At 43.9% G+C, this 23,193-nt stretch overlaps 1 protein-coding gene across 1 annotated transcript in view; it reads right to left on the reverse strand.

The window, feature by feature from the left end:
* Positions 1 to 705: 705 nt before the first annotated feature.
* The window catches only part of svild (supervillin d), a 49,017-nt gene continuing 26,529 nt past the window's right edge, over positions 706 to 23,193 (reverse strand). Inside the window, exons 5-29 of the mRNA XM_069664190.1 lie at positions 20,031 to 20,128; positions 18,119 to 18,206; positions 16,779 to 17,308; positions 16,217 to 16,349; positions 10,385 to 10,532; positions 9,479 to 9,562; positions 9,254 to 9,340; positions 8,848 to 9,031; positions 8,574 to 8,746; positions 6,852 to 7,013; positions 6,597 to 6,733; positions 6,368 to 6,515; positions 6,073 to 6,218; positions 5,636 to 5,811; positions 5,322 to 5,457; positions 4,943 to 5,243; positions 4,659 to 4,813; positions 4,362 to 4,464; positions 4,062 to 4,269; positions 3,843 to 3,976; positions 3,595 to 3,750; positions 3,216 to 3,359; positions 2,737 to 2,849; positions 2,108 to 2,263; positions 706 to 1,996 (exon numbers count right to left, since the gene is read on the reverse strand). Coding sequence (XP_069520291.1) covers positions 1,910 to 1,996; positions 2,108 to 2,263; positions 2,737 to 2,849; positions 3,216 to 3,359; positions 3,595 to 3,750; positions 3,843 to 3,976; positions 4,062 to 4,269; positions 4,362 to 4,464; positions 4,659 to 4,813; positions 4,943 to 5,243; positions 5,322 to 5,457; positions 5,636 to 5,811; positions 6,073 to 6,218; positions 6,368 to 6,515; positions 6,597 to 6,733; positions 6,852 to 7,013; positions 8,574 to 8,746; positions 8,848 to 9,031; positions 9,254 to 9,340; positions 9,479 to 9,562; positions 10,385 to 10,532; positions 16,217 to 16,349; positions 16,779 to 17,308; positions 18,119 to 18,206; positions 20,031 to 20,128 — 3,987 coding nt within the window. The 3' untranslated portion in view covers positions 706 to 1,909. The remainder of the gene's footprint in view (positions 1,997 to 2,107; positions 2,264 to 2,736; positions 2,850 to 3,215; positions 3,360 to 3,594; positions 3,751 to 3,842; positions 3,977 to 4,061; positions 4,270 to 4,361; positions 4,465 to 4,658; positions 4,814 to 4,942; positions 5,244 to 5,321; positions 5,458 to 5,635; positions 5,812 to 6,072; positions 6,219 to 6,367; positions 6,516 to 6,596; positions 6,734 to 6,851; positions 7,014 to 8,573; positions 8,747 to 8,847; positions 9,032 to 9,253; positions 9,341 to 9,478; positions 9,563 to 10,384; positions 10,533 to 16,216; positions 16,350 to 16,778; positions 17,309 to 18,118; positions 18,207 to 20,030; positions 20,129 to 23,193) is intronic.

Consider the following 23,193-nt stretch of genomic DNA (forward strand, 5'->3'; position numbering starts at 1 on the left):
ATCAACGAAGAAGAAGCTAATTTTCTGTCAGTTCGCTTAGTTGTTCAGACGCCCCCTGGAGACCAAATGGATATAGCGGGTCTAATTCTCTATATTTAAAGGGTATTTTGAAATGTATTTATCAATTATTTATATATAAATGTTATCCGGACTGTATTATGCAAAATAACTACCAATGTGAAAGGCCAAACATCATCAGTCTTGTCAGATGTGGCTCCCCAAGCCATTTTAATGAAACATTTTAACATGTTGGTTTCAAAGCATCTAATTAATCCAATTATTCTTCCTCTTTTTTAGACTCTCCATACACAGATGTTACTAATAACACAAATACAGGCTGTATTCATTTAGAGGAACCAGTTCCAGGGCTCTCGTATTGTGCCCCAGGCTCTCTGGCAGAGCTTTCCAATTAACCCCTTAATGCAACAGAGCCATTGTTAGTGTTATTAGATCCACCTGTGTTTTTTCTGCTATAAGTCTAAAATCCTGCCATTAAAAAAAGGCCCATGAAGGTGTAATGATGTAATGTTACAATTTACTTTTCCACTGTAGGGGCTTAAGGACTGTATGTGGTAACATGAGACCAATTACCTTCTCCGAATCTACAACAGATGATATCATATGCAGGGTTTGTGTAACCATTTGGACTTTATAGCAACATATAGGAGGAATGAGAGATGAAAAAAAGAAGACAAGAACCAAACATTTTTAAAAATACTTTATTCAAAAGGGAATCTTGAGCATGAATATCTCATTTCCCTACCACCATTGTTAACTTTATGTATGTGCCATGAAATAAAGATGGTCTCCACATATAATACAGACTTAATGTATCACAAAAAGATGCATATGTCGCAAAAACAATACATGATAGTTGGCACATTTTTTTTGTGAACATCATGCAGAGAATTTCCTAATTCCGACATCGCAGGCAGTCATGTTAACAGTTTGTTTTACACGTAATATACTGTCACAAGTTTACATGTGTGGTGCCAGCTACAGAGGCAGTTTATACAGCACAGTTACTCTCTCGCTGTCTCGCTCACATACACACTTAATACTTTTAAAGATGCGCGGCCACACACACACACACACACACACACACACACACACACACACAAACAAAAAACATTTATAAGAAGACAAAACAATCACATTTGGTCCCAAACAAACAGTCAAGGCTGCCGTCATTCACACACAGCTTTTCATAAGAACCAGGAAGTATTCAGTACCACACTTGAAGCGTTCCAATGACAAATGTCTACACATTTCATGTTTCAATCTTTCTTTGGGTTTTACTTTTTCACACAAATCTGTTACAATACAGAAATAAAAAGATGAAAACTGAACTTATTTTGTTGCACGACGAATGGGATGTCTAGAATACAATCATGTTTTTGGGAACACTTTTGTTTCAATCAAAATACAGAGATTGTCTCTGAACTTTGAGTTGTTTTGCTTCTTTTCCATGTCGACCTCTAAGGGGAGACAATTTTGCCAAACAAATTAATCCTGTTACATAGAGCTTGTTTTATTCATGAAATATAAAAAACAATGAATAACTCCCTTAGTTTCCAAACAAACTTCATTCGGACACATTCTCACACAAAAAATGACACATTTTGGAACATAAACACACATTCATTAATAGTATATTACATATTTATAGTGTGATGCTAACATTTGTTTACGAAAAGATTAACAATTGCACATTATGGTTGGCTAAAATATTTAAGTGACACATTTAAAAAAAGGGCATTGCTTTTAAAAATAGATAAACATTTGAACAAAATTGTACATTTGCTTTCCTTTATCCTTTACAAAATGAGGACATGGTTTTTTTTCACGGGATAAAAAAAAAAGTACGAAAAGCTGCTGAGAAAATAAAAAAGATTTGTGTCCAGATTGTTTAAAACAGGCCTTTGCTTTTCTTCAGATTCTTTTGCTTCCAGTTTGGCAGGGCGTTGAACTCGACTCGACTCATCTCAAGAAGTGTCTGCAGAACAATGAAGTAGGAGGACAACACATGTTACACAAGGCCTTTCGCAAATCAAAGAAGTGTAAAATAAAATAAATAATAATAATAGAAAATTAAAAAGAGGCCTACCTTGAAGTCCTGGTCGGACAGGTAATCCTCCAGGCGCAGAGGGTCCACTCCCTCTGGCAGCAGTTTCCCGGTCAGCTCCTCGATGGAGTACTGCTGCTTACTGAGCTTAGACAGAGCCTCCTTCACTAAGATCACCTTGTTCTTCGTGCTCTCGGCCTACACATTAGAGACATATACATTTAAGTTACAACAGGTGAACAAATGGAAAAACAAAAACACTGTAGTTTCCATTCCTCGGCTTGTTTAAATTTATAGAATAGATATAAATAAGTTGAAATGACACTCGCTTCAATCCACGATGGCGATTTTATCCCTGCTTGCTTTAGGGGCGATATGTTGGGGATCTAAACTTGACATTCAAAATGTTTTATTTTCACTGGAAAACCCTTCATTGAAATTTATTTTCAACTCTTCATTTGCTTTTTACCTTCAGTAAAAGTGATTCAGCACTCCAGCTTTAATCAGAAATATCTGAGTGATGACACTTTTTCTGAACAGGTCTGGTTGACTGACATGATTTGGATTCTTTCTAGTGACAACAACATGAAGGACTGCATTCTCTACTAACCTCAACACACACTTGTATTGTAAAAAAATAAAGCAATAATAATAAAAAACAAGCAACCCACCTTTGAAGCAACACTGGAGTCTTTCTCCCAGTATGGGAAGATGTTGGTGAAGGTGAGGGGTTCACAGCCTGCAAGGACCAGATAGGCCAGAGGGGGGCGCCGAGGGTTCTTCTCTGTAAATGATAACATCAGTGTTAAGACATGAAAAATGCCCTTTGATGCCAGCATCAAAGTAAACACAACAATACAGCAATACAACACAAAAAATTACTTTAATAAAAGGAAAAGTCAATTCAAAACCTCACTTAAATATTTGTATGTTTAGTATCACAATGAAATGTCTGCTCAAAACACTGATGACATATTTATTGGGAGCTGCTTAGCTCAGTGTTTGGTAACTGCCAATGATCAAAGGTGTTGAAAATGACATATGCCTTGTTGATGATTATTTAAGTGTTATTTCATCCCCAGTCCCAATCAATTACTCTGAAACTCACACAGAGATTATTTAGCTACATTGGTTGTCTGTGACCTCTGACCTTTGCAGTACTGCAGCACTGTCTCCATGGCGCACTTCCTCTCGTTGTTCCAGCGGATCTTTGCGGAGCCGGTGCACTGTGTGTCGTCAGGCTGCCAGCCCTGCCACAGGTACACCTCCATACGGTTATCCAGCATGAACAGGGCTGGAGAAGAGAGAGCAAAAGAAGAGTCTCTTCAGGAGAGGTAATAATGTTTGTTTAAAGTAGTATTGTCTTTATATCGCTATTTAACCTTATTCTAGGTTTAAATATCACAAAGAGTTTTCCATTCATCTTTAATACAGGAAGGAGAGGGATGTTTAGGTTCACTGCAAGCGTCAGACAAATAATAAACATATAATCCACTATGATGTATCGTTGCTACAGGTGTGTGTGTTACCTGGCTGTTGTGCGGAGTAGAGGTTCTCCTGCAGGAAGGGCATCGCCATGACTCCCTCTGTCGCCCTGGCTGGACACAGCTTCTCCTCCCCTTCGAACACCCCCGAGCTGGCTCTCAGCCGGAACAGCCGAGGTGTGTAGTTGTACTTCCCTGGATCTGGAGACAAAACACACACACCAAAATCACCGGTGATATTTCTCTCTTACAAACAGAGTGAGAAGGTGCTATGTGTTTTTAAAGGGACTCACCTTGCAGCATACAGTCGTAGGCCTTCTTGTCCTGCGGGCCCAGCGCTTTGGAAAACTCTGCAGGTTCGGATCCTTCCTCCACCTCCTCCACTTTCAAGCTGCTGGAGCTGCTCAGACCTAACTCCGACGGGCACCTTAAAGACAAACACAGAAAGGATGTTGATCCATATATCTGCATCCTATTGGACATCTTTCCATCCGTCTTTCTTAAAGTCTTACCTCTGTGTAGCTTTGTCCGCAGCTCTTTTGGCCACCTGCCGCGCGCTGGTGTGTGCTTTGCAGCCGTGCCATAAGTAGAGTCGGTCTTTCTGGGCATTTAGTAGCACCAGGCTGGCACGAGAGCGCAGGCTGGCACGCTGGCACTCTACCTCCACCAACGAGGCCTCCTTCTCCGCCTCGCCTCGGACGCAGAACAACCTCCAGCCATCTGAAGGGGTTTAAAAGGTAAGAAATATTAAAGCCATGATAATGCAGTTTGCAAAGTATAAACAACTCTACGTCTAAATCTGAGTGTTTTACCTGTGTTGTTGGCACTGTCCTCTCTGCTGCCCTTGTGGATTACCAAACCTCCCTGGAAGAGCTGCAGGAAGCAGGGAGGCTCTTTCCCCTCAGTTACCAACACCTGGACAGACGATTACAGGCAAACAGATGGAGAAAGACACATCTTGATTGACCCTTGAACTCTGCTCTGGTTTCAAAGGGTTAAATCCACACAGATTCATGTATCTGTATAGTTAAATGCTTCATATCTTCATGTATTCATTATTTGTTCTGTTGAAAGAAAGCCTTGTGTGCCTGTGACGAATGCATACTCACTTGCGACCCCCTGTGGCTGCCCAGCTCCACCGTCATCAGAGCAGAGGTTCCTTTCTCGCTGACGCTGGAGTGACGACCCTGCCAGAAGAAACAAGCAGTCCTCTCTCTTCCAGGAGCCCCGGCACTCAGCTCGCCGGGTTTCTGCCGCTTCCCCACTGATAGAGAAACAGAACACAGCAGAAGAAATCAGCACCTAAAATGTTCTTAGTAGTTAAATGCTCTTCACGTTTAAACCTCCCCTTGTTTATTCTCCAGGCTTCCTCTGTGCCAAACGCTCGACTCACCCAGTGTGGTGATGGAGTACTTCCATCGTATGATGTAGGCGTCGCCCTGGTGCAGCTGTCCCAGGCTCTCCTCGGGCAGCTCCTCCTCTCCGTGCTCCTTGATGTGCCAGGCGTCTACAGCTACTGTCGCCAGCTCCGCCTGCCTGCCGTCGTCCGCCCTCACGATGCCGTGTCCCCGCTGGACGTTCACCCCCTCCAGGACCGTCTTTACCGGATCCGGCTCGTTGTCCAGCAGCGCCTTGGCGTCGCACGGCTGCAGGTCCAAGTCGAAGGAGGTGCGCTCGGTGGTGTGGACCGGGCTCTGAAAAAGAGCATGTTTATGAAAGGGACAAACAATAATACATTCAAAACCCAAACCCACTAAATCTGCTCCGTCTACCTTGACTTCCTCGACTTGGGCAGCTTCCTCCTTCCTCCTCTCGGCCCAGTCCAGGAACTTCTCTCTGAATAGGGCCGTCTCATTGTGCTCTGACAGGCGGCCAAACAGGGTCCAGCTTGGACGAGAATCCCCCTGCCTGGAAGTCACACAAAAGAAAGTCATTAAAAATCACCTCTTCTGTGCAGCTGCACTGGCATGATAACACCACTAGGGGCTACAATAACACAACCAATAAGCACACAAACCTGGCAGCCCTTATCAAGTATAAAATGCCTAAAACAGATACGAACTGCTATAAAAGATTAGAAACTCACTGAGGCACATCTTTATCCGTGCAGGAGGCGTCTAAAGGGTTCACCCTGCAGTTGCTGTAGTCGTAGCTGCCGCTGTACAGCTGTTTGCCCAGTTTAACAGCCACTTTTCTGTCACCCAAGGGCACGTCTTTCCCGTGCCAGACGTACACCTCGCTGCCAAAATCAAATACCAAAACCTGGTGTGGAGAATTGGCAGGTAGGAAGAGAAGGCGCAGAAAGTTTAGGGCATTGTTTTGGCTTTCATAAAAAGGAAGCGCAACAGAACCATCTTGAAATGTGAGTCTGCATTATGTACATCTCTAACGTTCACACCAGTCTTTCTGTACTGTTCCCAGACTTTCCCAGCCAGGTGTAAAATGGATCAAATTTGTTTTCCACACTTGTCAAAGCTTCCCAGAAAAACATGAGGTCATCGCTCTGGTGTGCGGCGGCGTTACCTCTTTAGAGTTGAGCAAGGAGACACTCGGGATGGAGGCCCAGGCGTCCTCGTGAGGCACCAGCTTGTCTCCCTGGAGCCTGTACACCCCGTTGGAGTCGCACACTCCGCTCTCGTACAGCTCGTCCTCCTCTGGCTCGCCGGCCCCTATCACACACACACACAGCACAAAGAGAAGGGTCAGACAGGGGGTTTTGCTTTAGTGAAATGAAAGCTGCTTTTGACGACGCTAAGCAGAGACAGAGATTGAAAGCAGGTGATGCTCGGTGTGTGAGGCGTTCAATGTGTGTATGAACCTCTGTATTTGGCTTTTCCTCCCAGCAGGCTCCAGAACTCTTTGGCCCATCTGCTGTCTGAGTTGATGCCCTCCTCCAGCACCGTCACCTGCGGGGCCTTACACCCCAGGTCCCTCTTGGCCTGAACAAACGCTGCCATCTCTGACGCCTGGGGACATATTACACGTTATAATGACTCCAAAACTGGTTCTCAAACTTTGCTGAAGCTTTTGCATGCGAGGTTAATTACCTTTGCTTTCTCTATTACGTTGGCAAACTCTCCGCTCCACATATAGCAATGCTTTGGCGTTATGAGCAGGAAGCAGTCTCCACTGTTTAGCGAGTGGGCTGTGGGCTCCATCAAGCGCACCTGGACGTGCCGCCGACCTACAGACAACGACAAAACAGGTGATACGTCTTTAAAATAAAACATCAGCAGCCTTAATCGGTTTGAAATCTCTCATTACAAACAGTTACGGTTCACAGCACTCTCCGTGTCTCTGACCTTTGATGCGGATCAGCATGAGCTTGTTGAAAGGCAGCGCGCTGTTGTTGGTCACAACATCGGTGGACTTCGTGCTGCGCAGGTTGACCTTGCGGAAGTTCTCCTTGCTGGCGAGGCCGGCCAGCGCCACGTCTGCAAGGTTTGATCTGGCGTGTTTTGCCACTGTGACGCAGAGGAAACAAGAAAAACCAGTTAGAAATGAACACACTGTATTTTCATTCATTATTTATCGTGATCTAATCTGATATCTCGCTTATAATAACCATGATCAGATTTATGAAGTCGATCATATGAGGCCAGACAGGTTTTCTAATATCTTCTTTCACATAGTAGAGCGCCTGTACGCAGCTGTTTTGTTTACTTCCTCTTTTCAAACCTGTGATAAGGCCACTGTGGTCTGACTAGTCCGTGAAAAGTATCTACAGAGAGGAATCAAACACAGGAAACAGGCGGGCAACAGACTGAAGTATACAGTATACAGACCATATATGAATATCAGGTAGGTAACACGCACAGGTGCTTGTACAGAACAGCTTTGGTCCTTTAAAACAGCTTAACATCATCCAACTTTGAGTTTTACTTTCGTGTGATGCTTTGTTGTGTATACAAGACTCACTGTAAACTCTGTACACAGATATCTAATTATGATTGAGTATGTAAGTGATGTTTGCTGCTTTCTGAGTTTGCTTTTCAATTGCATTTTAGCTGCTTTGGTTGTATTAAAGAGCAGCTCCAGTTATTCTGTAAGACATATAAAATGCTCAGCTTGAAATAATAAATTGTGTCTGATAGTCCCCGCCCACTATGCACATTTCCAAACCTCTCCTCCATTGCTAAAACAAAACACGTCTCTGCCATTGTTTAGTAGCAACTTGTTGAAACTTAGCTAGCTTGAAATGTGGTAGTTAGCAGTAGTAACGTTAACGTTTGTAGTCAGTAGTGAGTTTGCAGAAGTTATGATGATGGTTACAGCTGGCTTGCGCATCGCCAATGTGGTTGCCATGGGTTACACATAATGATATGCATAGCGCCGCCACGTCCATTAACGGGATTGGCTCCTTCGGTTTGTGACGTCTCAAACCTGCCAATCTGAAAACGTGTTGTTCAGCCTGTCCTTGGTACACTGCAGTTTAAAAGCAGACAGGCCCAGCCATGGAGATGACTGCTCATGTTGTCCCTGATGTGTCTTGTAGCACATGAGAAACACCACATGGAGATGTTTACAAGGTTAAACACTTGATTCTCACTGGAGGGTGGAAGTCTTTAAGAGTGTGAAGAGCAAAAGAGACAAAAGGATTGGCTAAAATGCTTCCTGCAATCATGGAACCCATCGGCTATCACCTGACATGACTTAGCTTTTGATTTATCTCTACCATTAGAATCTGGTCGTAGATGTTGTCTCTCAACTCCAACTCCGTTCTCCCATCCCAGGTTGCTAGTCACACTGTAAACGATGAGTAGGGCATGGAAAAGGAAGTGTCGGCCTGGGCCTATTAGCTGTCACCCCCTCAGGCTAAATGGTTTTGCTCTGACAGCAGAGCTGCAGGAGGAAAGGATGCATCGTTGCTGTCTTAAAAGGTCCATGCGGTCACTTGTATATGCATGATATAATGAATAAATAACATACGCAGCATTTCGCTCTTTGTGGTCTGAGACAGCTGTGGGGCCGAGCTAAGGAGAGAACTTTAACATGTGACAGAAAGTGAGTCATAGCAGTCTTACTCCTCTCCACTTGGATCCTCTTGGTCTCCACTGTGGCCACGTTTAGCCTCTGCTCGGTGTACACCTGCCGGATGTCGTTGCGTGCAGCCAGAGCCTTTAAAGGATTCCTGGAGCCCTGATTCCTCCTGGCTGGACGCACCGCTCGCTTGTGCTCTGCTACAGCTGTATCAAGCCTGAAGATATAATACACAAAACAGTGGTTATTTTTAAGTCCAGCGAGGCACAGAAGCCCTTTAAATAATCGTTCTAATTGTCCTGATTATTATGAACTAACTTCGGTGTGTTGGCCTGGATCTGGCTGAGGTCCTCCTCCGTCAGAACAACACTGGAGTCCAGGAGCGTCGAGGGTGAGACGGATTTGTAGAAGTTGCCGAATGTCTCATCGTCATCCAGGGTCATGACCTCCTTCTCGACCTGCGCCGTCACCTCGATGGTGGAGGTCTTGCTTTTGCTTACACCTGAATCAAACACCATGACAGGACAGAGGAGGGACAGAACAGGAAGTGTTACAGAGACCTTTCTCTTGCTAATGATGCTGTATTCTCAGGGATTATGCTTTTAGTTAACATGGTAAGAGGATTCAGATACATTATGTAGCTCTTCTGTGGCAGCAAAAGATACAAGCAGTTAAATAAATGTGTAATAAAGTGCAGAAAACAACAACAAAAGGGGGATTGTACCTTTATTGTGGAGCTTGTCGAGGAAAGACTCGAGCTTGTCGAGCCTTTTGTCTCCTTCCACCTTCATATCCGTCCTACTGGAGATTTCTGTTCAGCAAAAACAAACAGACGTCTGATTTAGTACACCCAATCAAACAGAACAATATTAATTTTATGAATGATTTTTGTTTTAAGATCAAATGTAACTGATTAACTTGCTATAACTTGAGGGAGAACGTCTCCTACCTTCGTGCGGTTTCACAGGCGTGGCGTTACACTTCTTGAGGGAGACGAGTGGTGATTCTTCTTTTCCAGTTTCAGACACAAGACCTGGTGGAAATCAAAAAGGGCCCTTAGCAATCACTTATGCACAGTTCTTCTATTTTCCTATAATTATCAGACAGTGAAAAATGCTTATTAAAATTTCCCGAGGGGGCGCTGCTTTAGCTCAGTCGGTGGAGCAGGCGCCCCGTGTACAGAGGCTGCAGTCTTTGACGCGCTAATCACAGGCTTGAATTCCGGTCTGCAGATCATTTGGTGCATGTCATCCCCCACTCTCTACTCCCCACACCTCCTGTCTCTCTTCAGCTGTCTCTTATAATAAAGGCAAAGAGCCAAAAGAAAATAGTGGAAATATATTATCGTATTTTTTCAAGTAAAAGAAAGAAAAGCATCAAATTCTCAACTTGGAGAAACATTTAAAAAAGATATATTTCCCAAGAAAAATAACCTGTGTTTAAATTCTGTTGCTTATAAATGGCACAATGCAGCTCTAAAAGGATCACCTTATAATAGGTCCTGTCCTATTGGCTCCATATACAGTATCAAACATCCCTGATGATCCCATCTAATGTTTTCATGTGTGAAGACCTGAAGGCCGAGTGCCTGAACAAGTGATGCAGAAAGTGTTTGCTGTTATAACGGCTGCGATGGCTGCCATTTTTACTCAACTAAATAGGTTATTTAGTTTTGGACGACTTAATTTCCCCTTAAATAAATGAATAGACGAATGTAAAGCGAGGGTAAAACCTGAACACAGGTCACTTAAAGGACTTAAAAAGTCACACAGTAGCACAGAGGGGTTTTCCATTTACTTTGCAGAACAATAACAACGCTCAGCTTCTGTCGCGCCAGGCTGCATAAACAGTGTACCTCTCTTGGCCATGCGTCCGGCCACAGTGAACTGCACCGAGTCGTTGGCCGCTCCTTTGCCTTTGTTCTTCCACTGCTCCTCTTTGTCTTTCAGGATCTTCATCCTCTCTGCCAGCGACGTCTTCGCCCCGACCTCGACGTTGGACTTCTGTTGGAACGAAAACGCGTCAATTTAACTTCAGATTGTGACTCGTTTAAGGAATGTAGGTCGCGCGACCCACCGTCCAATTACTTCACAAAGGAACAGACAGTAATGAGGACGCAGTGAAGAAACTAGGAGAGAGCCAGAAAGGCCGGAGAGGTTTCAGTTCTGCCAAGTTTTCGCTGCGTGATTCAAACTTTATTTTTACAACGAAAAAAACATGAAGAATGTCGAGGTCTGAAAATGAAACACCAAAATCCCCATTTATACACTGAGGCCATCCATCTGCACGCCTTCTTTACGTGATTTACTCCTGCTGCCACTTTTGCACCTGAACTCCACCATTAAAAATGAATTAGCAGAGGTTTACTGGCCCCTCTGGTGCCCTGGACCCTGGGAGCTGTTACAGTAATTAATGATATTCCACCTCTGAATATTTGAAGCGTTTTACAGCCCTGCCTGGGTCTTTACAGGCTGCCTCCCCTTATTTCTCAGCTAATAATGAGCAATTCACTGCATGTAATGCAGCATGAGCGCTGACTTCCTCTCTGTGTATCACAGCCTTACAAAAGCAGACCTTTCTCCTCGCTGTGACTGAACAGAAAAACAGGATGAGTCATGTTTTCATTTCACAACAAGAGAAAGAAAAATGATGGTTGTTTGTTTGCGTGTATTTTGTGTATATTACCGGGTAAGCTTGGCCTACTTTATTCAGATTAGAGCAACGAGCAAGTTTATTCTACAGAGGATGAAATTAAGGACAAAAACAAAGCTGGGATTCACCAAATCAGCATCTTAACGTCCACGAGGAATTCTCTTTGTGGGCGAAGATGATCTGCTGACTGTCACACTGTAACTCAGAGGATTGTCTCACTCTAAGCGCTGAAGAGTCCACTTAAACATTCGCAGATGTCAGCAGCCTTAAAGTAAAAACACGTGTTGGCTGAAGTGGTGAACTGCAGCCGGACTGACGTCGATGAGGCAGAAGAATGGTTTGATTTATTTGCTACATCAGCAGTTTATTCTCCAGTTTAAATTGATGTTTATACAATTTTGTAGACTTTTTCAAACCAATATTGCCTTAAATGTTAACATAGTATTAAACAAAATAAGCCTGTGACCAGTACTGATGTAGACAACAGGTCTGAGTCATGCCACTTTACAGAATTAGAGTTCATTAGCTCCAGCTGAGCACATTTTTCAGCCACAATTGTGTTTAAAGCTCCTGTGAGGAGTTTTTATCTGGTTATGAAACAGACTGAAATTCATTCTGATGACTCGATATGAGCTACAAGAGCAAACCAGACCATCAGCGACAAGATTGATTATTTCTATATAGTTATTTATTAATGCCTGAAACTGCTGGCGGAGGGTAGGTGAAGACGCTGCCTTTGTTTACATTTTCCAGAGCAAAAATTTAAAGTGAGTGATACATATGACTGTTAAAGAAAGCAGGTTTAAAACCACCACTTACGCATGCACAAGACTAAATTAGCAAAGCGATAAGAGGTGCGGCTTTGTCCACAGGGGGCGCCAAAATCAACACAAAGCGATAGTTCTTCACAGGAGCTTTAAATATGTTTAAGTCAATAATATCCATCCACCCATTAGCTATACCGCTTATCCTGTTCAGGGTTGCATGGGGCTGGAGCTGATCCCAGCTGTCATTGGGCGAGAGGCGCGGTTACACCCTAGACTGATCGCCAAGACAACCTTTCACGCTCACACCCACACCTTACGGGTAATTTAGATTCACCAATTAACCTGACCAGCATGTCTTTGGACTGCGGGAGGAAGGCAGAAGTCAATAATAATTTAGCAATATTATGAATAGAGCCCTGTGACATCCTCGTAACCTGTCTTAAGTGTGCTCCAAAGTGTACTCTCCCTCTGTGTGACAATAACTACAGGATGTTGTGTTCAAAGGCTAGTAGGTCATTTGAGTGCTTATTATTTCAATATATTTCACACAATCAATTAAAAGAGTCCTTACATTTTTCTTTTGCTTGGAAAAGAAAAAAAGAAACTTGTGCTCAAAGAGATCCTCAGAACAGACTTTCTATCTAACGACATATTAACAGCTGAATTGTCCTTAAGCAACACTCTCCATACCTGCTAAAACAATCAAGTTTGGTGCCCTTGCAAAGAAGCAGCTGGAATCTTCCCAGCATAAAAATGTAGCTAAAATGTAAATAACACGCCTGAAAAATCCACATTGTAAAATAAAATGGAAAAAAACCTTCCATTAAAACAAACCAAAACAAGCCCCCTCTCGCTCTCACTCACAAAAGAGTGTTTTTCCCTTCATTGTTCCACATGCTGCACGCTGAGGTCAAATATTAGCCGAACATGAGAGAAAGAAATGCATTAAATCATGCTGTCATTCACACAGAGACAACATATTAAGGCTGAACATCAAAGTGGAGCTCTTGCTGATTTCATAACATGAGAGAATATGATGAATCTTCAAACATATTAAGCTGTTTCTGCTCGTGCTTTGAAGGCAGGGTGAGTACGAGAGTGGGTTTTTAAAATCACTTACTACTTTTCTGTATACAAATAAGAAGAAACTGAACAACTGAAGACAATCTGGTTTCTTGTACCTTTAAACAACACGCTTCCTGAGGCTTCTCACACACTGACAGCCCCTCCAGCTATCGGCACATCTCTGGACTCAATCAGAAAAGGGAAATACCTCGGCCTGACAGGACCCCTGAGAGATGGGAGGGAAGGAAAAGGGCCTGGGCCTCAAACCCCCCACAGGAAACCATTTTTCTCAGCCCTGCCTTACTGTACAGTGTTTGCAGGACTTCGGCCAAAAACCACTGACACAGATATCGACCGACTGAGGGGCTCGCAGACCACATTCGTGTAGCAACAGCTAGTGTGTTGACAGCACTGATTTCTCAGCGGTGAGTGTGTGAAGCTGTCCAGAACGCAGGTAGAAAAATAAAGGGGTAAATATAATTGATTAAATCCATGCAAAGAGGCACATACAGAAGTTATGTACGTGCCAGAACTCACCTGAAGGGGCAAGGAAAGGTTGACAGGCAGGTGTCAGAGAAAGGGGAAGAGTCCGCAGGGGAGGACAGAGGAAGCTGGAAAGGAGGGAGGGAAAAGAAGGAGGAGAAGAAGATGGGAAAGGAAAATGATTAAGGGGAGTATGCAGGAAAAAAAGGGAAGCAGGGTAACATTAGACCGCAACAGCTGGAGTAAGAAGGCTTGAGCATGGACGACCAAAGCACAGAGACGGGTCATCTAAAGGCGGGGATAAAGTTTGGAAGGACGGGAGGAAAAGGGAAATAGACTGTTTACAACAGTGCGTGTAGAGGGGGAAACAAAAAGAAATACATGTATAAATAACGTGAGAAAGTTTAGTTCCTTTCAGTGTGTTTACTTTTTACAAATGCTGCTTTCTAAGTTGCCTATTTAACAAGCACACTGGGAAATTTATTAAAGATAATCAGCTCATCTTTAGTTGATTATCTCGAATACGTCTTCAGGGAACCAACGTTTCCACCAGATCATTAGTCGTAATGGACTGGAGGCTCAGACCAGTCTTCAATGACTCATCACTGGAAAACAAAACCCAGATATTAAGTAGATCCTGAGGGCTTTGAAAGTAAACTGTGGATTCAAAAATATCCTTAAATCTGTAATTTAATGTACTTTCAGAACTGAAATTAAAAGGGTTAGGATTAGGGGTATTACGCTAATTTCTAGCTTCATATTTCACTCTGTGATACCTGTGGAGTAGCTTAGCATAATTTACAGTTAGAAAAACTCATTTTTTCTCACACTGGTGCTCTGTGCAGGCCCTCATACAGCCTCTGCCTGAAACCACTCAGTCAGCTCTGTCCCTTTAAGAAACCACGCCCCTACAAGCCCACTTTCTTCTGATTGGCCAGCTCTCCAAAGCCTGTCGAGGGGCAGAACTCAGTGTTTGAGGCACGCCCGCTACCCTGTAGCCATGTTACAGAGTTGTCACCAAAGAGTAAACTTTTTTGATTTGAATGTGTCTCGGGCAGATGACCAAAGAGTTCCTCCACTTTGTGACATCACAAAGTGAAGCATCTGGAGAAGTCTGTCTGAAAGGAAGCCTCCACAGCAGCCTGCAGACACACTTTTTCAGCAGGGGATTACTTCAACATACTTTTACCTACGAATTTGAAACTTCACTCACGTTTAGTCTGGACATCCAACATTGTGACATTATTTAAGAAACAGCAGAATATCCCACCTTTAAATTAAATCTACGACACGGCCTCACTTTCCAACACAACTATGGTGTGCAGAACAGCTTAGCAGGTTAAACAGGAAACATCTGGAGCTGGTTGAAGGTGAGCGTGGTGTGTACCATGCATGTTACATTCCCCTGGTCTCTCACATATCAGCCAAAGAGTGACAACATCTGCTCCGGCTTGGCAGCCATGACATTAAAACTACGTGCCTAAACACCAGCATGCTTTCCTCAAGGGAGAGAAAATGTAGCAAGAATACTCACATCATGCACGTAAACGTAGCATAGCTAATAGCATCAGTGCCAATAATTTATCCAAACCATGTATTATCATGTCATGTGAGTTGGTTTAGCCACAGTGCACAGCAGCTTACAGACAAATTCGCAGGCGGTGACCACAGCCTGAATTAAGAGGAAGAAATCCGCAGACATGTTGGACACCCGTTTGGCTGCCTCTCATGCGTGCGAGTGTTGAGGATGCAGTTTCTGTGCCACAAATGGAATCAAACATAACTTTTATAGACGCTGTGTTGATCTATCGTAATGTACAACGACCACACTAGATGTAAAAATGACATCAGTTTTCAGTCGATCAGAGGTTTGTTCACATTTTTGGCAGTCTGTACTTATAAAGTGGCTTTTTCCAGACTAAGAGTGGATTTACTTTAAGGTTAGGTCATCTTTGGATGACGAATGAGGCCAAACCAGAAATCCCCCAAAGAGGATCATTGATCTGAGCCAGGAGATCTGAGTCTGCATGAATAAACATGACATCACTGCAATCGGCTGTTTTGGGGAGATCCTTGCGGGTTTGCACTTTCCATGCGATGGTTATGACAGAGTGCAGTGCTGTTTTCCACTTAAAGCGAGGGTGGTCTTGTTTGCGAGGAAGGAGAGCATGTCGAAACCTGCATGCAATTCAAAACATGTCGGTTATCTTCGTCGTTTAAACGCTGACCTGTTTTAAAAGGTTTGTATACATTTGTGAGGCAGAGAAGTCTGAAAAAAACCTGCTTATTATGTGCAAAAGTCCAACAAAGGAAGCAGAATGTTTGCAGGTGTTTGGTCATGGTGTAGGATTTTATTATAACAAGAGGAATGGGTGTGTCCCTCTTTCTCTCTGGGAGGCTATTTAAGCACTGGATCACCACTCCCAAATTTTCTACACTCCCCCAAAAGCCCCCGCACAAACCTCACACCCTCTTGGCAGCAACTCCAAAAAGAGAAAATAAGCTGATTCAGCAGAGGACGAAAAATGTGTCCGCAGCCGTTCTTTCCCTGCACACAGAGCCGAGGGGGAAGCCTCAACACATGGCAGGATCTGCTCATTACAGCCCACCAGACAAAAAACACAATGCACTCCTCACAAAAAAGAGCTCTTGGCCTGCCATTCAGACTCACCAACCCACTCTTAAACCCAACGACACAAAGAGAGGGGTTTGCTCAGTACCTTCTTCTTCCAGGCGTTTTCAGCGCCTTGCAGCTGACCGAAGCGATCAGCCAGGGACGTCTGGATCAGATTGGATGATTTGGGCTTCTTCCCTCTGTCCTTCTTGTCACCGTCACCACCAAACTCTGCCAGTCTGAGAAAAGCAAAAGACATGTCTAACTTAGTTTCTGTATCTATTTTAGAAAGCTGCAACTTGAGCCTCCAACTTAAAGAGATATAAACTTTAAACTACTGTTCATATTTAAGAATTTGGCTCATTCAGGCATGCTGCTTTTACCTGTTATGGTTATTTTAATGGAGATTGTGCGAACATCACTGGTCTTAGCAGGTGGTCTTTTATGTGTTTTCTCATGTCTGGGCTAGGAGAACTGAAATAGTGTACTTTTTTAGACTCTACTGCAACATATTTAAGAGACAAACTGACTTAAGTAGAAGGAGAAAAGTGCACCGCCCTTAAGGAGAGCTTAAAATCAGCAGCTCTCTCCTCGTTGTCTCTATTCTATTCATGTCTTATAATTAACCCTTCTTCATTAGTGTGTTTTCTCTGTGTGCATCCATTCACCTCTGTTTCATTGAGGAGCCCATACTTCCATCCAAACTGCTCTCCAGCTCTTCAACGTCCTCCGACACCGAGGACCTCTGCCCTAGACTCTCATCAGGCGACGGGCTCCGCATCTCCTCAAAGCTCCCCCCGCTGCTGCTGCCGCTCCCCTCCCTCTGCTGCCTCTCCATACTGAAGCTCCCTCCATCTGTGATGTCCTCAGCGAACGACTCATCCTCCCTGTCGCTTTCCCCATTCACCTCATCCTCTATCTCCTCCTCCTCTTCTTCCTCCATCTCCTCCATCTCCTCCATCATCTCCTCCTCCTCCTCCTCCTCCTCCTCCTCCTCCTCGCTCTCTTGGTGGCTGAGGGTGACGCTGCTCTGTCGGGCCGGCGGGCACTCCGGCGCCGAGCCCTCGCTGTGGTCCGACTCCAGGCTGGTGGAGCGGCTTTTCTTTAGGATTCCCTTGATGCCGCGAGGCCCGGAGTCCTGGCGCTGCAGGGAGGCGGGCTGGCTGGGGGGAGAGGGAGGGGGGGAGGCGTCTCTGTGCTAGAGAGGGAGAAAAAGAGAGAGGGTTTTTACTACCAGATATAATATGAATTATTTGTTGCGCCTTTCAGTCACAGACACCAGAAAAAATTACCCCTTTTGAGAGCATGCATTTTACGAGTAATACTACAGTAAGCATCCTTTTGTGTGTTTTCTACCCGCTAAGATGATAACAGAGCAGCTGGAACAACAGCAGACGTCCTGCTGACAGGTAAAAAGGTCACAAGGGAGTGCTGATCTAGGGGGAGATAAAGGGAGAAACAGACTGTGGAGCCACATGGGTGTAAGAGGGCAACGCTAACCAGGTGGTCGTCTTAAATAAAACCAGCAGAGTGTATAACGTGTGTGTGTGTGTATATATACAGTATGTGAACATGCTTTGATTACATGTGAGGATCAGTTTAAGATCAGGCTGACGTAATCACATTTTATCCCCATGAGCTTCACAATGTGTGTGTGTGTGTGTGTGTGTGTGTGTGTGTGTAACTGTACATGACTGACGTGAATTACAATCTACACGTCCACTTCAAAACAGCAAACTAAGTGAAAGCAGACGCAGAAGGTGAACGCAGCCAAAGTTAAGGTGAGTAAGAGTTTTGGAATTGGCTCGCATTTCTTACAGAGCGGCAACAGCGATGGTCAAAACTATCGCCTTTCCAAACACAATCCAGGGAGGGAGCTCTGATATCTGAGCCTCATGAGATATGAAAGCCATGTCACGTTTCATACTGTACTTTTGTAGTATAACTGTGGGGCATTAAATCTTTCAAACCTTGTGTTCTTATTATGGAATGGGTAAAACAAACAGACCTTATCTTCCTCTACAGCGGCGGCATATTCACGCTCCTCCTTCCATGAAGGTTCATCCGTGGTCTCTTTCTCATCCATGATCTTGCTTCTGAGGAATATTACATAAACAACAACATTAACAATTCGAATTAACTCGATCAGCCTTTACATCATGAAACTGCAGGAAGGAGCAGACTGAGAGGTGAATCAAAACAACAAACTAAGAAATGCTGTGCTGTGAAATTTGGTGGGCTTTTTGTTTTGTTTTTCTTGAAAATACGGCTTTAAATTAACGGAAACTGGGAGGCTAAAAGCTGAGGATGGCAGAGATCCAACATTCAAGGCATAAAAACCTTGAAGAAGAAGAAAATTAAGAAGCAGAAGAAGAAGAAGAAGACAAAGACAAAGACAAAGAAGAAGAAGAAGAAGAATACAAAGACAAAGAAGAAGAAGACAACAAAGAATAAGGAGACGGAAGGTAAGTCAGGTGCAAAAGTGGAGCAAGGGATTTCAAAGCCACAGTTTCGCTTTTAAGTCAAGTCCAGGCATGTCAGATGCAAGTGAGTATTGACTACTGGAGCTGCAATGCATTGGATGCATGAAGGAGGCAACACAGCGTCGGTACCAGCTACTCCGGTATTAGAGGACAGTGCTAAATGTGGTGACAAAGATTCAGCTTAAAAATAGATTTTCACCAAAAGGACTCTTTATTTTCCATTTCCATTTTTTATGGTGGTTAACAGTTAAAAATAAAGTTCATAAATCTTTGCTTACTTGTACTTTCACTTTCAATACTTATGTAGAATTGTATTTCAGAAAATACTTTTGATACTAGTTGACTTTCACTTCTACCAAAGTTATTTCCTGGTATATCTGGACTTTGACTTAGACATAGTCACTCACCATTTGTGTTATACTAAATGTACTCAGCCTACAGAAGCAGATAACCAACCTAAACAAAATCTTTCTGTGTAAAGTTAGCATCAAAGTTTTATTCCAAAGAGCTGCAGAGGACTTTGTAGAGGTTTTTTCTTTTCCTTGATATTTACTAAAACAAAGGGCGTTGCCAAAATCAATAATCAGTCACTGATTTGTAATCAAGCAAGGCACGGTGCCGGCATAATGATACAGACGTTAAATGCACTAATACACCGCAGCAAACCCTAACAAGATAAGTAGGTCCACACGCTCATTATAATCTCATCTGATTGTTTTTAACCTTTGGAAGGCAGCGACTCTCAGACGCATTCACTTTTGGTTTGAGAATCCACCCGAGCCATGTCATGTTGTTTTCACTAAGTTCTTCTAAAAGGACTTTTATTGTGTTAAAGAGTTGCATGCAGTGACATTCTGGAAAAGTTCGGCGACAAGCTTGAGTTGCTGAAGGGCAAATAAACAGATATCACTTCTGACTTGGGAGGAAATGAGAGCATTTGTGGGTGAGATCAAACACTTTGTGGGCAACAAGAATGGACTTATGCTTTTAACCTACACGCACACACACACACGGTCCAGTCCTGTTACTCCAGTGGTTACAGTGCTAAGTACAGTCTGGCTCATACTGCTGCAGCTCTTAACTCCAGTCTGGTTTGCATCACCACACCATGGCTACCACACTGCCCTGTGTGTTTGCATGTTCATGTGTGTGTGCAAGACAAAGAGAGAGAGAGAGTTTGGTATTATAGAAGCTCTGCAGGTTTATCTGGTTTATCTCTGCAGCTGTTTACATCATTACACAGCCTTTGAATTGGTCTGTAATTACCTTTGTGCTCTGTTCAGCCTGTGTGTGTGCGTGTCACTGTGGTTCTTGTGTGCTCTGTTAGCTTGTGTTGTAGCAAAAGATAATCTTTAATCAAACACTATAAAGTTTCACAGTAGAGGAGTCATAGCAGCGAACTCTGCTGTGATTTTAAATCCGTTTGAAGCCTCCTACCTGGCAGAGGACGTCTCTTCGTCCGCGCTCGTCAGCTGACTCTTCACCCTGTCGTCTGCACGTCGGCTGCTGCTTCCATCCTCTGTCCCCTCCAGCTCCTACAGGCGGAGAGAAAGCAACTGTTACCTTCAAGGTTAGGACTACGTCTGACAGAAATCCTGCTGAAGTCCGACGCCGGCTGTAAAAAACTTGATAAAGGAAGTGAATGAATGAACGAGGCTCCACCCAAACACTTGAGCAAAGCAGTTAACCCTTGCTTGAGCTCCTCAGAGTTAAGAGGAGTGATTGTGAAGTATTTGAGCAGGGCTGAGACCACCCTGAGTACATACTGTAAAAGCAACACAGCGAGAGGAGCACTGCTGGTACTGCAGTTTCCACATTAAAGTGAAGGGCCCTCAGGGGAGCCGTTATGGTTTGTTTTTAAAGAGTTTTCAAGGTTAAAGATACCCTCCAGACATAATATGACGTGAAAAATACTCTGCTTTTTATAACAATGTGCGTCTGATCCCACATCTCCACAGATAACTTCAAATAACTGGTAAAAAATTCCTATATTAGGGCGTCCTGGAATTTGAACATCACACCTGTTGGGGCTGGAGACTGTCAATCACAGCTGTGTCTCAGTTCGGGGGCTGCAAGGCGGTCTACGGAGGTCATTCGTAGCCTGCGTGGGCCGCTAAGGCCGAACTGCAACGAGACGGTCTGGTCTCCAGCATCACCAGCTGTTCCCGCCCTTAAACTTGCATCACCAAACAGGGCTAGCGGGCTAACTAGCTATCATAACTAACATCACGTAACTTAACCCACTATCCATCCATCCATTATCTATACCGCTGATCCTGTTCAGGGTCGTGGGGGTGCTGGAGCCGATCCCAGCTCTCACTGGGCAAGAGGCGGGGTACACCCTGGACTGATCGCCACCCAATCACAGGGCTGACACACAGAGACAACCTTTCACGCTCACGTCCACACATTTAGAGTCGCTACTGAACCTAACGAGCACGTCTTTGGACAGGAGGAAGCCAGAGAATATGGACGGGGAGAACATGCAACTCCACTTCGTCCGAACTGGGGTTTGATCTTAGGAACCTTCGAGCTGTGAGGCAACAGCAATAACCACTGCACCACTGTGCAGCCCTTCACCTATTATTTTAAACATCATTTGTTTCAAGGCCCTTTTGTTTATTTTAACACTTTTACGTTTAAAAGTGTATTCCTTGGCCACTTGAGAGTCTGCCATCTCGTTTGAATTGGCGCGCAATGAATCTTGGGCAACGAAGGTTGCACCCAAATGAAACCTTCATGGTCCGGGAAAAGTAGGACGCATTTGTCGGCCGCATCTGAAGGAGCCTTCGAGCCTTTGACTCGCCGCTGTGACACAATCGGGAGGATGCAGCCCCTGAATTGGGACACAGCTATTGAAAATAACAACCTTTTACACTCACACCTACGGGCACTTTTATAGTCGCTGATTAATCTAACGAGCACGTCTGTGGACTGTGGGAGGAAGCTTGAGTACCCGGAGGGAACCCATGCACGCACGGGGAGAACATGCAAATTCCGAAGCTGGATTCGAACCAGGAACCCTTCCCTCTTTCAGACATTCAAAAATGCTAAAATCTGCTTGTAGATTTGAGTTAAAACTTTGCAGATGTTTTAATGTGAGGTGGACTCCTTTTACTAGCCCTCAGGGTTTTTTTTTATCCCATCTGTGTTTTTTTGTTTTTTTTGTTGTATTTTTTTTTTTTTAATACATATATTTAGATTTTTTCACAAATATAAAATGAAAAGAATAATAAATGCAGTTGAATACAAACAGGAAAACAAGTCACAAATTCAAGTTGAACCCAATTGTCTCCTGTTATCTCTCTGTTAGACATTTTCAAACCCTGCACAGGGTGAGCCGTGCAGCTGTGTGAGAATTCTTGTCAGTAAACACTTCAGCAAGGCCCTGGGGTGACCCGGTGAAGATAAGTGGATCTCCAGCTGTGAGCCAAGCAACGGTAATCAAACACTCTTTTTTTCCCACTAAATTACATACCAACACTTACAGAATTAGAGGCCTCTTACAAGCTGCCTGATCATAAAGAAGGGACTTATTTTCTACCCAGCGTGAACGCATCAAAACAGCCTTTTATGCACTCAGGAAATTCAGTTAAGAAATTCAAAATACAAATGAGTTCTTATTCCAGAGGTCTGCACATTTTATTGCACAGCAGACATCGTGTAGCCTCGCTCCAGCTGGAGACACTGACTCACCGGCTCTCGGCAGCGACCGTGGAGGAGACGTGAGTGATAAGGGGAAAGTGATGACAGCAGAGGGGGGGGATCTGTCACTGCTGATGACTTTCAGAGTGAGACATCTTAAAATAACAGAGATCTAGGTCAGAACAAAGGACAGCGAGAGAAGAAAAAGAGCCGTGAATGTTTTCCCAGCAGGTTTCTGGTTGGAAAAACTTGCTGCCATCTGGGTTCACTTGGCCAACCTTGGCACGGCTCCTGCTCTGTTAAGGCCAAGTCAGAACAGCTATTCACATCCAATATCATGGAACCTACCCACTTTTGAAACCAAAGCAGCCTGGGAAAGCTCGATAATCTCTGCACATGTGTATATCTCCCATAAGATTGAAGATATGACCAAGTTTTTTGAGCCGGAAAAGGATCTTTTGGCTCTCCAGATTTCGTTTCCCACCGCTGCTTTAAGACCTCCAGGAACTGTTTTTGTGTGTGTGAAGTCATGGCTTTGGCCAAGTGTGCATCCAGGTGCAGGACAGCTCAATTTGTTATTAATGGAGCAAAGTTCCCAAGAGGGGTTGCAGTGTACACCAGCTGCACTGGAACGGGCTGCGAGTAAATAACAAGACAAATTTAAGTAACAGCATCTGTGACATCTTTCATCTGTTTAATGTATGTTTTGAAGCTTTGATTTAGTTTAGTGTGAGCTGAGGGCTGTGGAATTTAAAGTAAGAGCAAAGAGGGACGGGGAGCGGGCAAGGTAACCAACATGGCCGACCAAAGAAACACCTGTCAATCAGGAAAACACCTAAAAAAAAGCACCTTACATTAAGCCTTATTTTACTCTCGCTGCTTAACCTCAGTCCGTCTAAGCCACCTGTAAACAAATCCAAACTTTCCCTAACGTGGTTTTGTTTTTGTAATTTAG

This window comes from Semicossyphus pulcher, unplaced genomic scaffold, assembly GCF_022749685.1.
Source record: "Semicossyphus pulcher isolate SPU_LCO1_2020_fin unplaced genomic scaffold, fSemPul1.0.p SCAF_16, whole genome shotgun sequence".
Taxonomy (NCBI): Eukaryota; Metazoa; Chordata; class Actinopteri; order Labriformes; family Labridae; genus Semicossyphus; species Semicossyphus pulcher.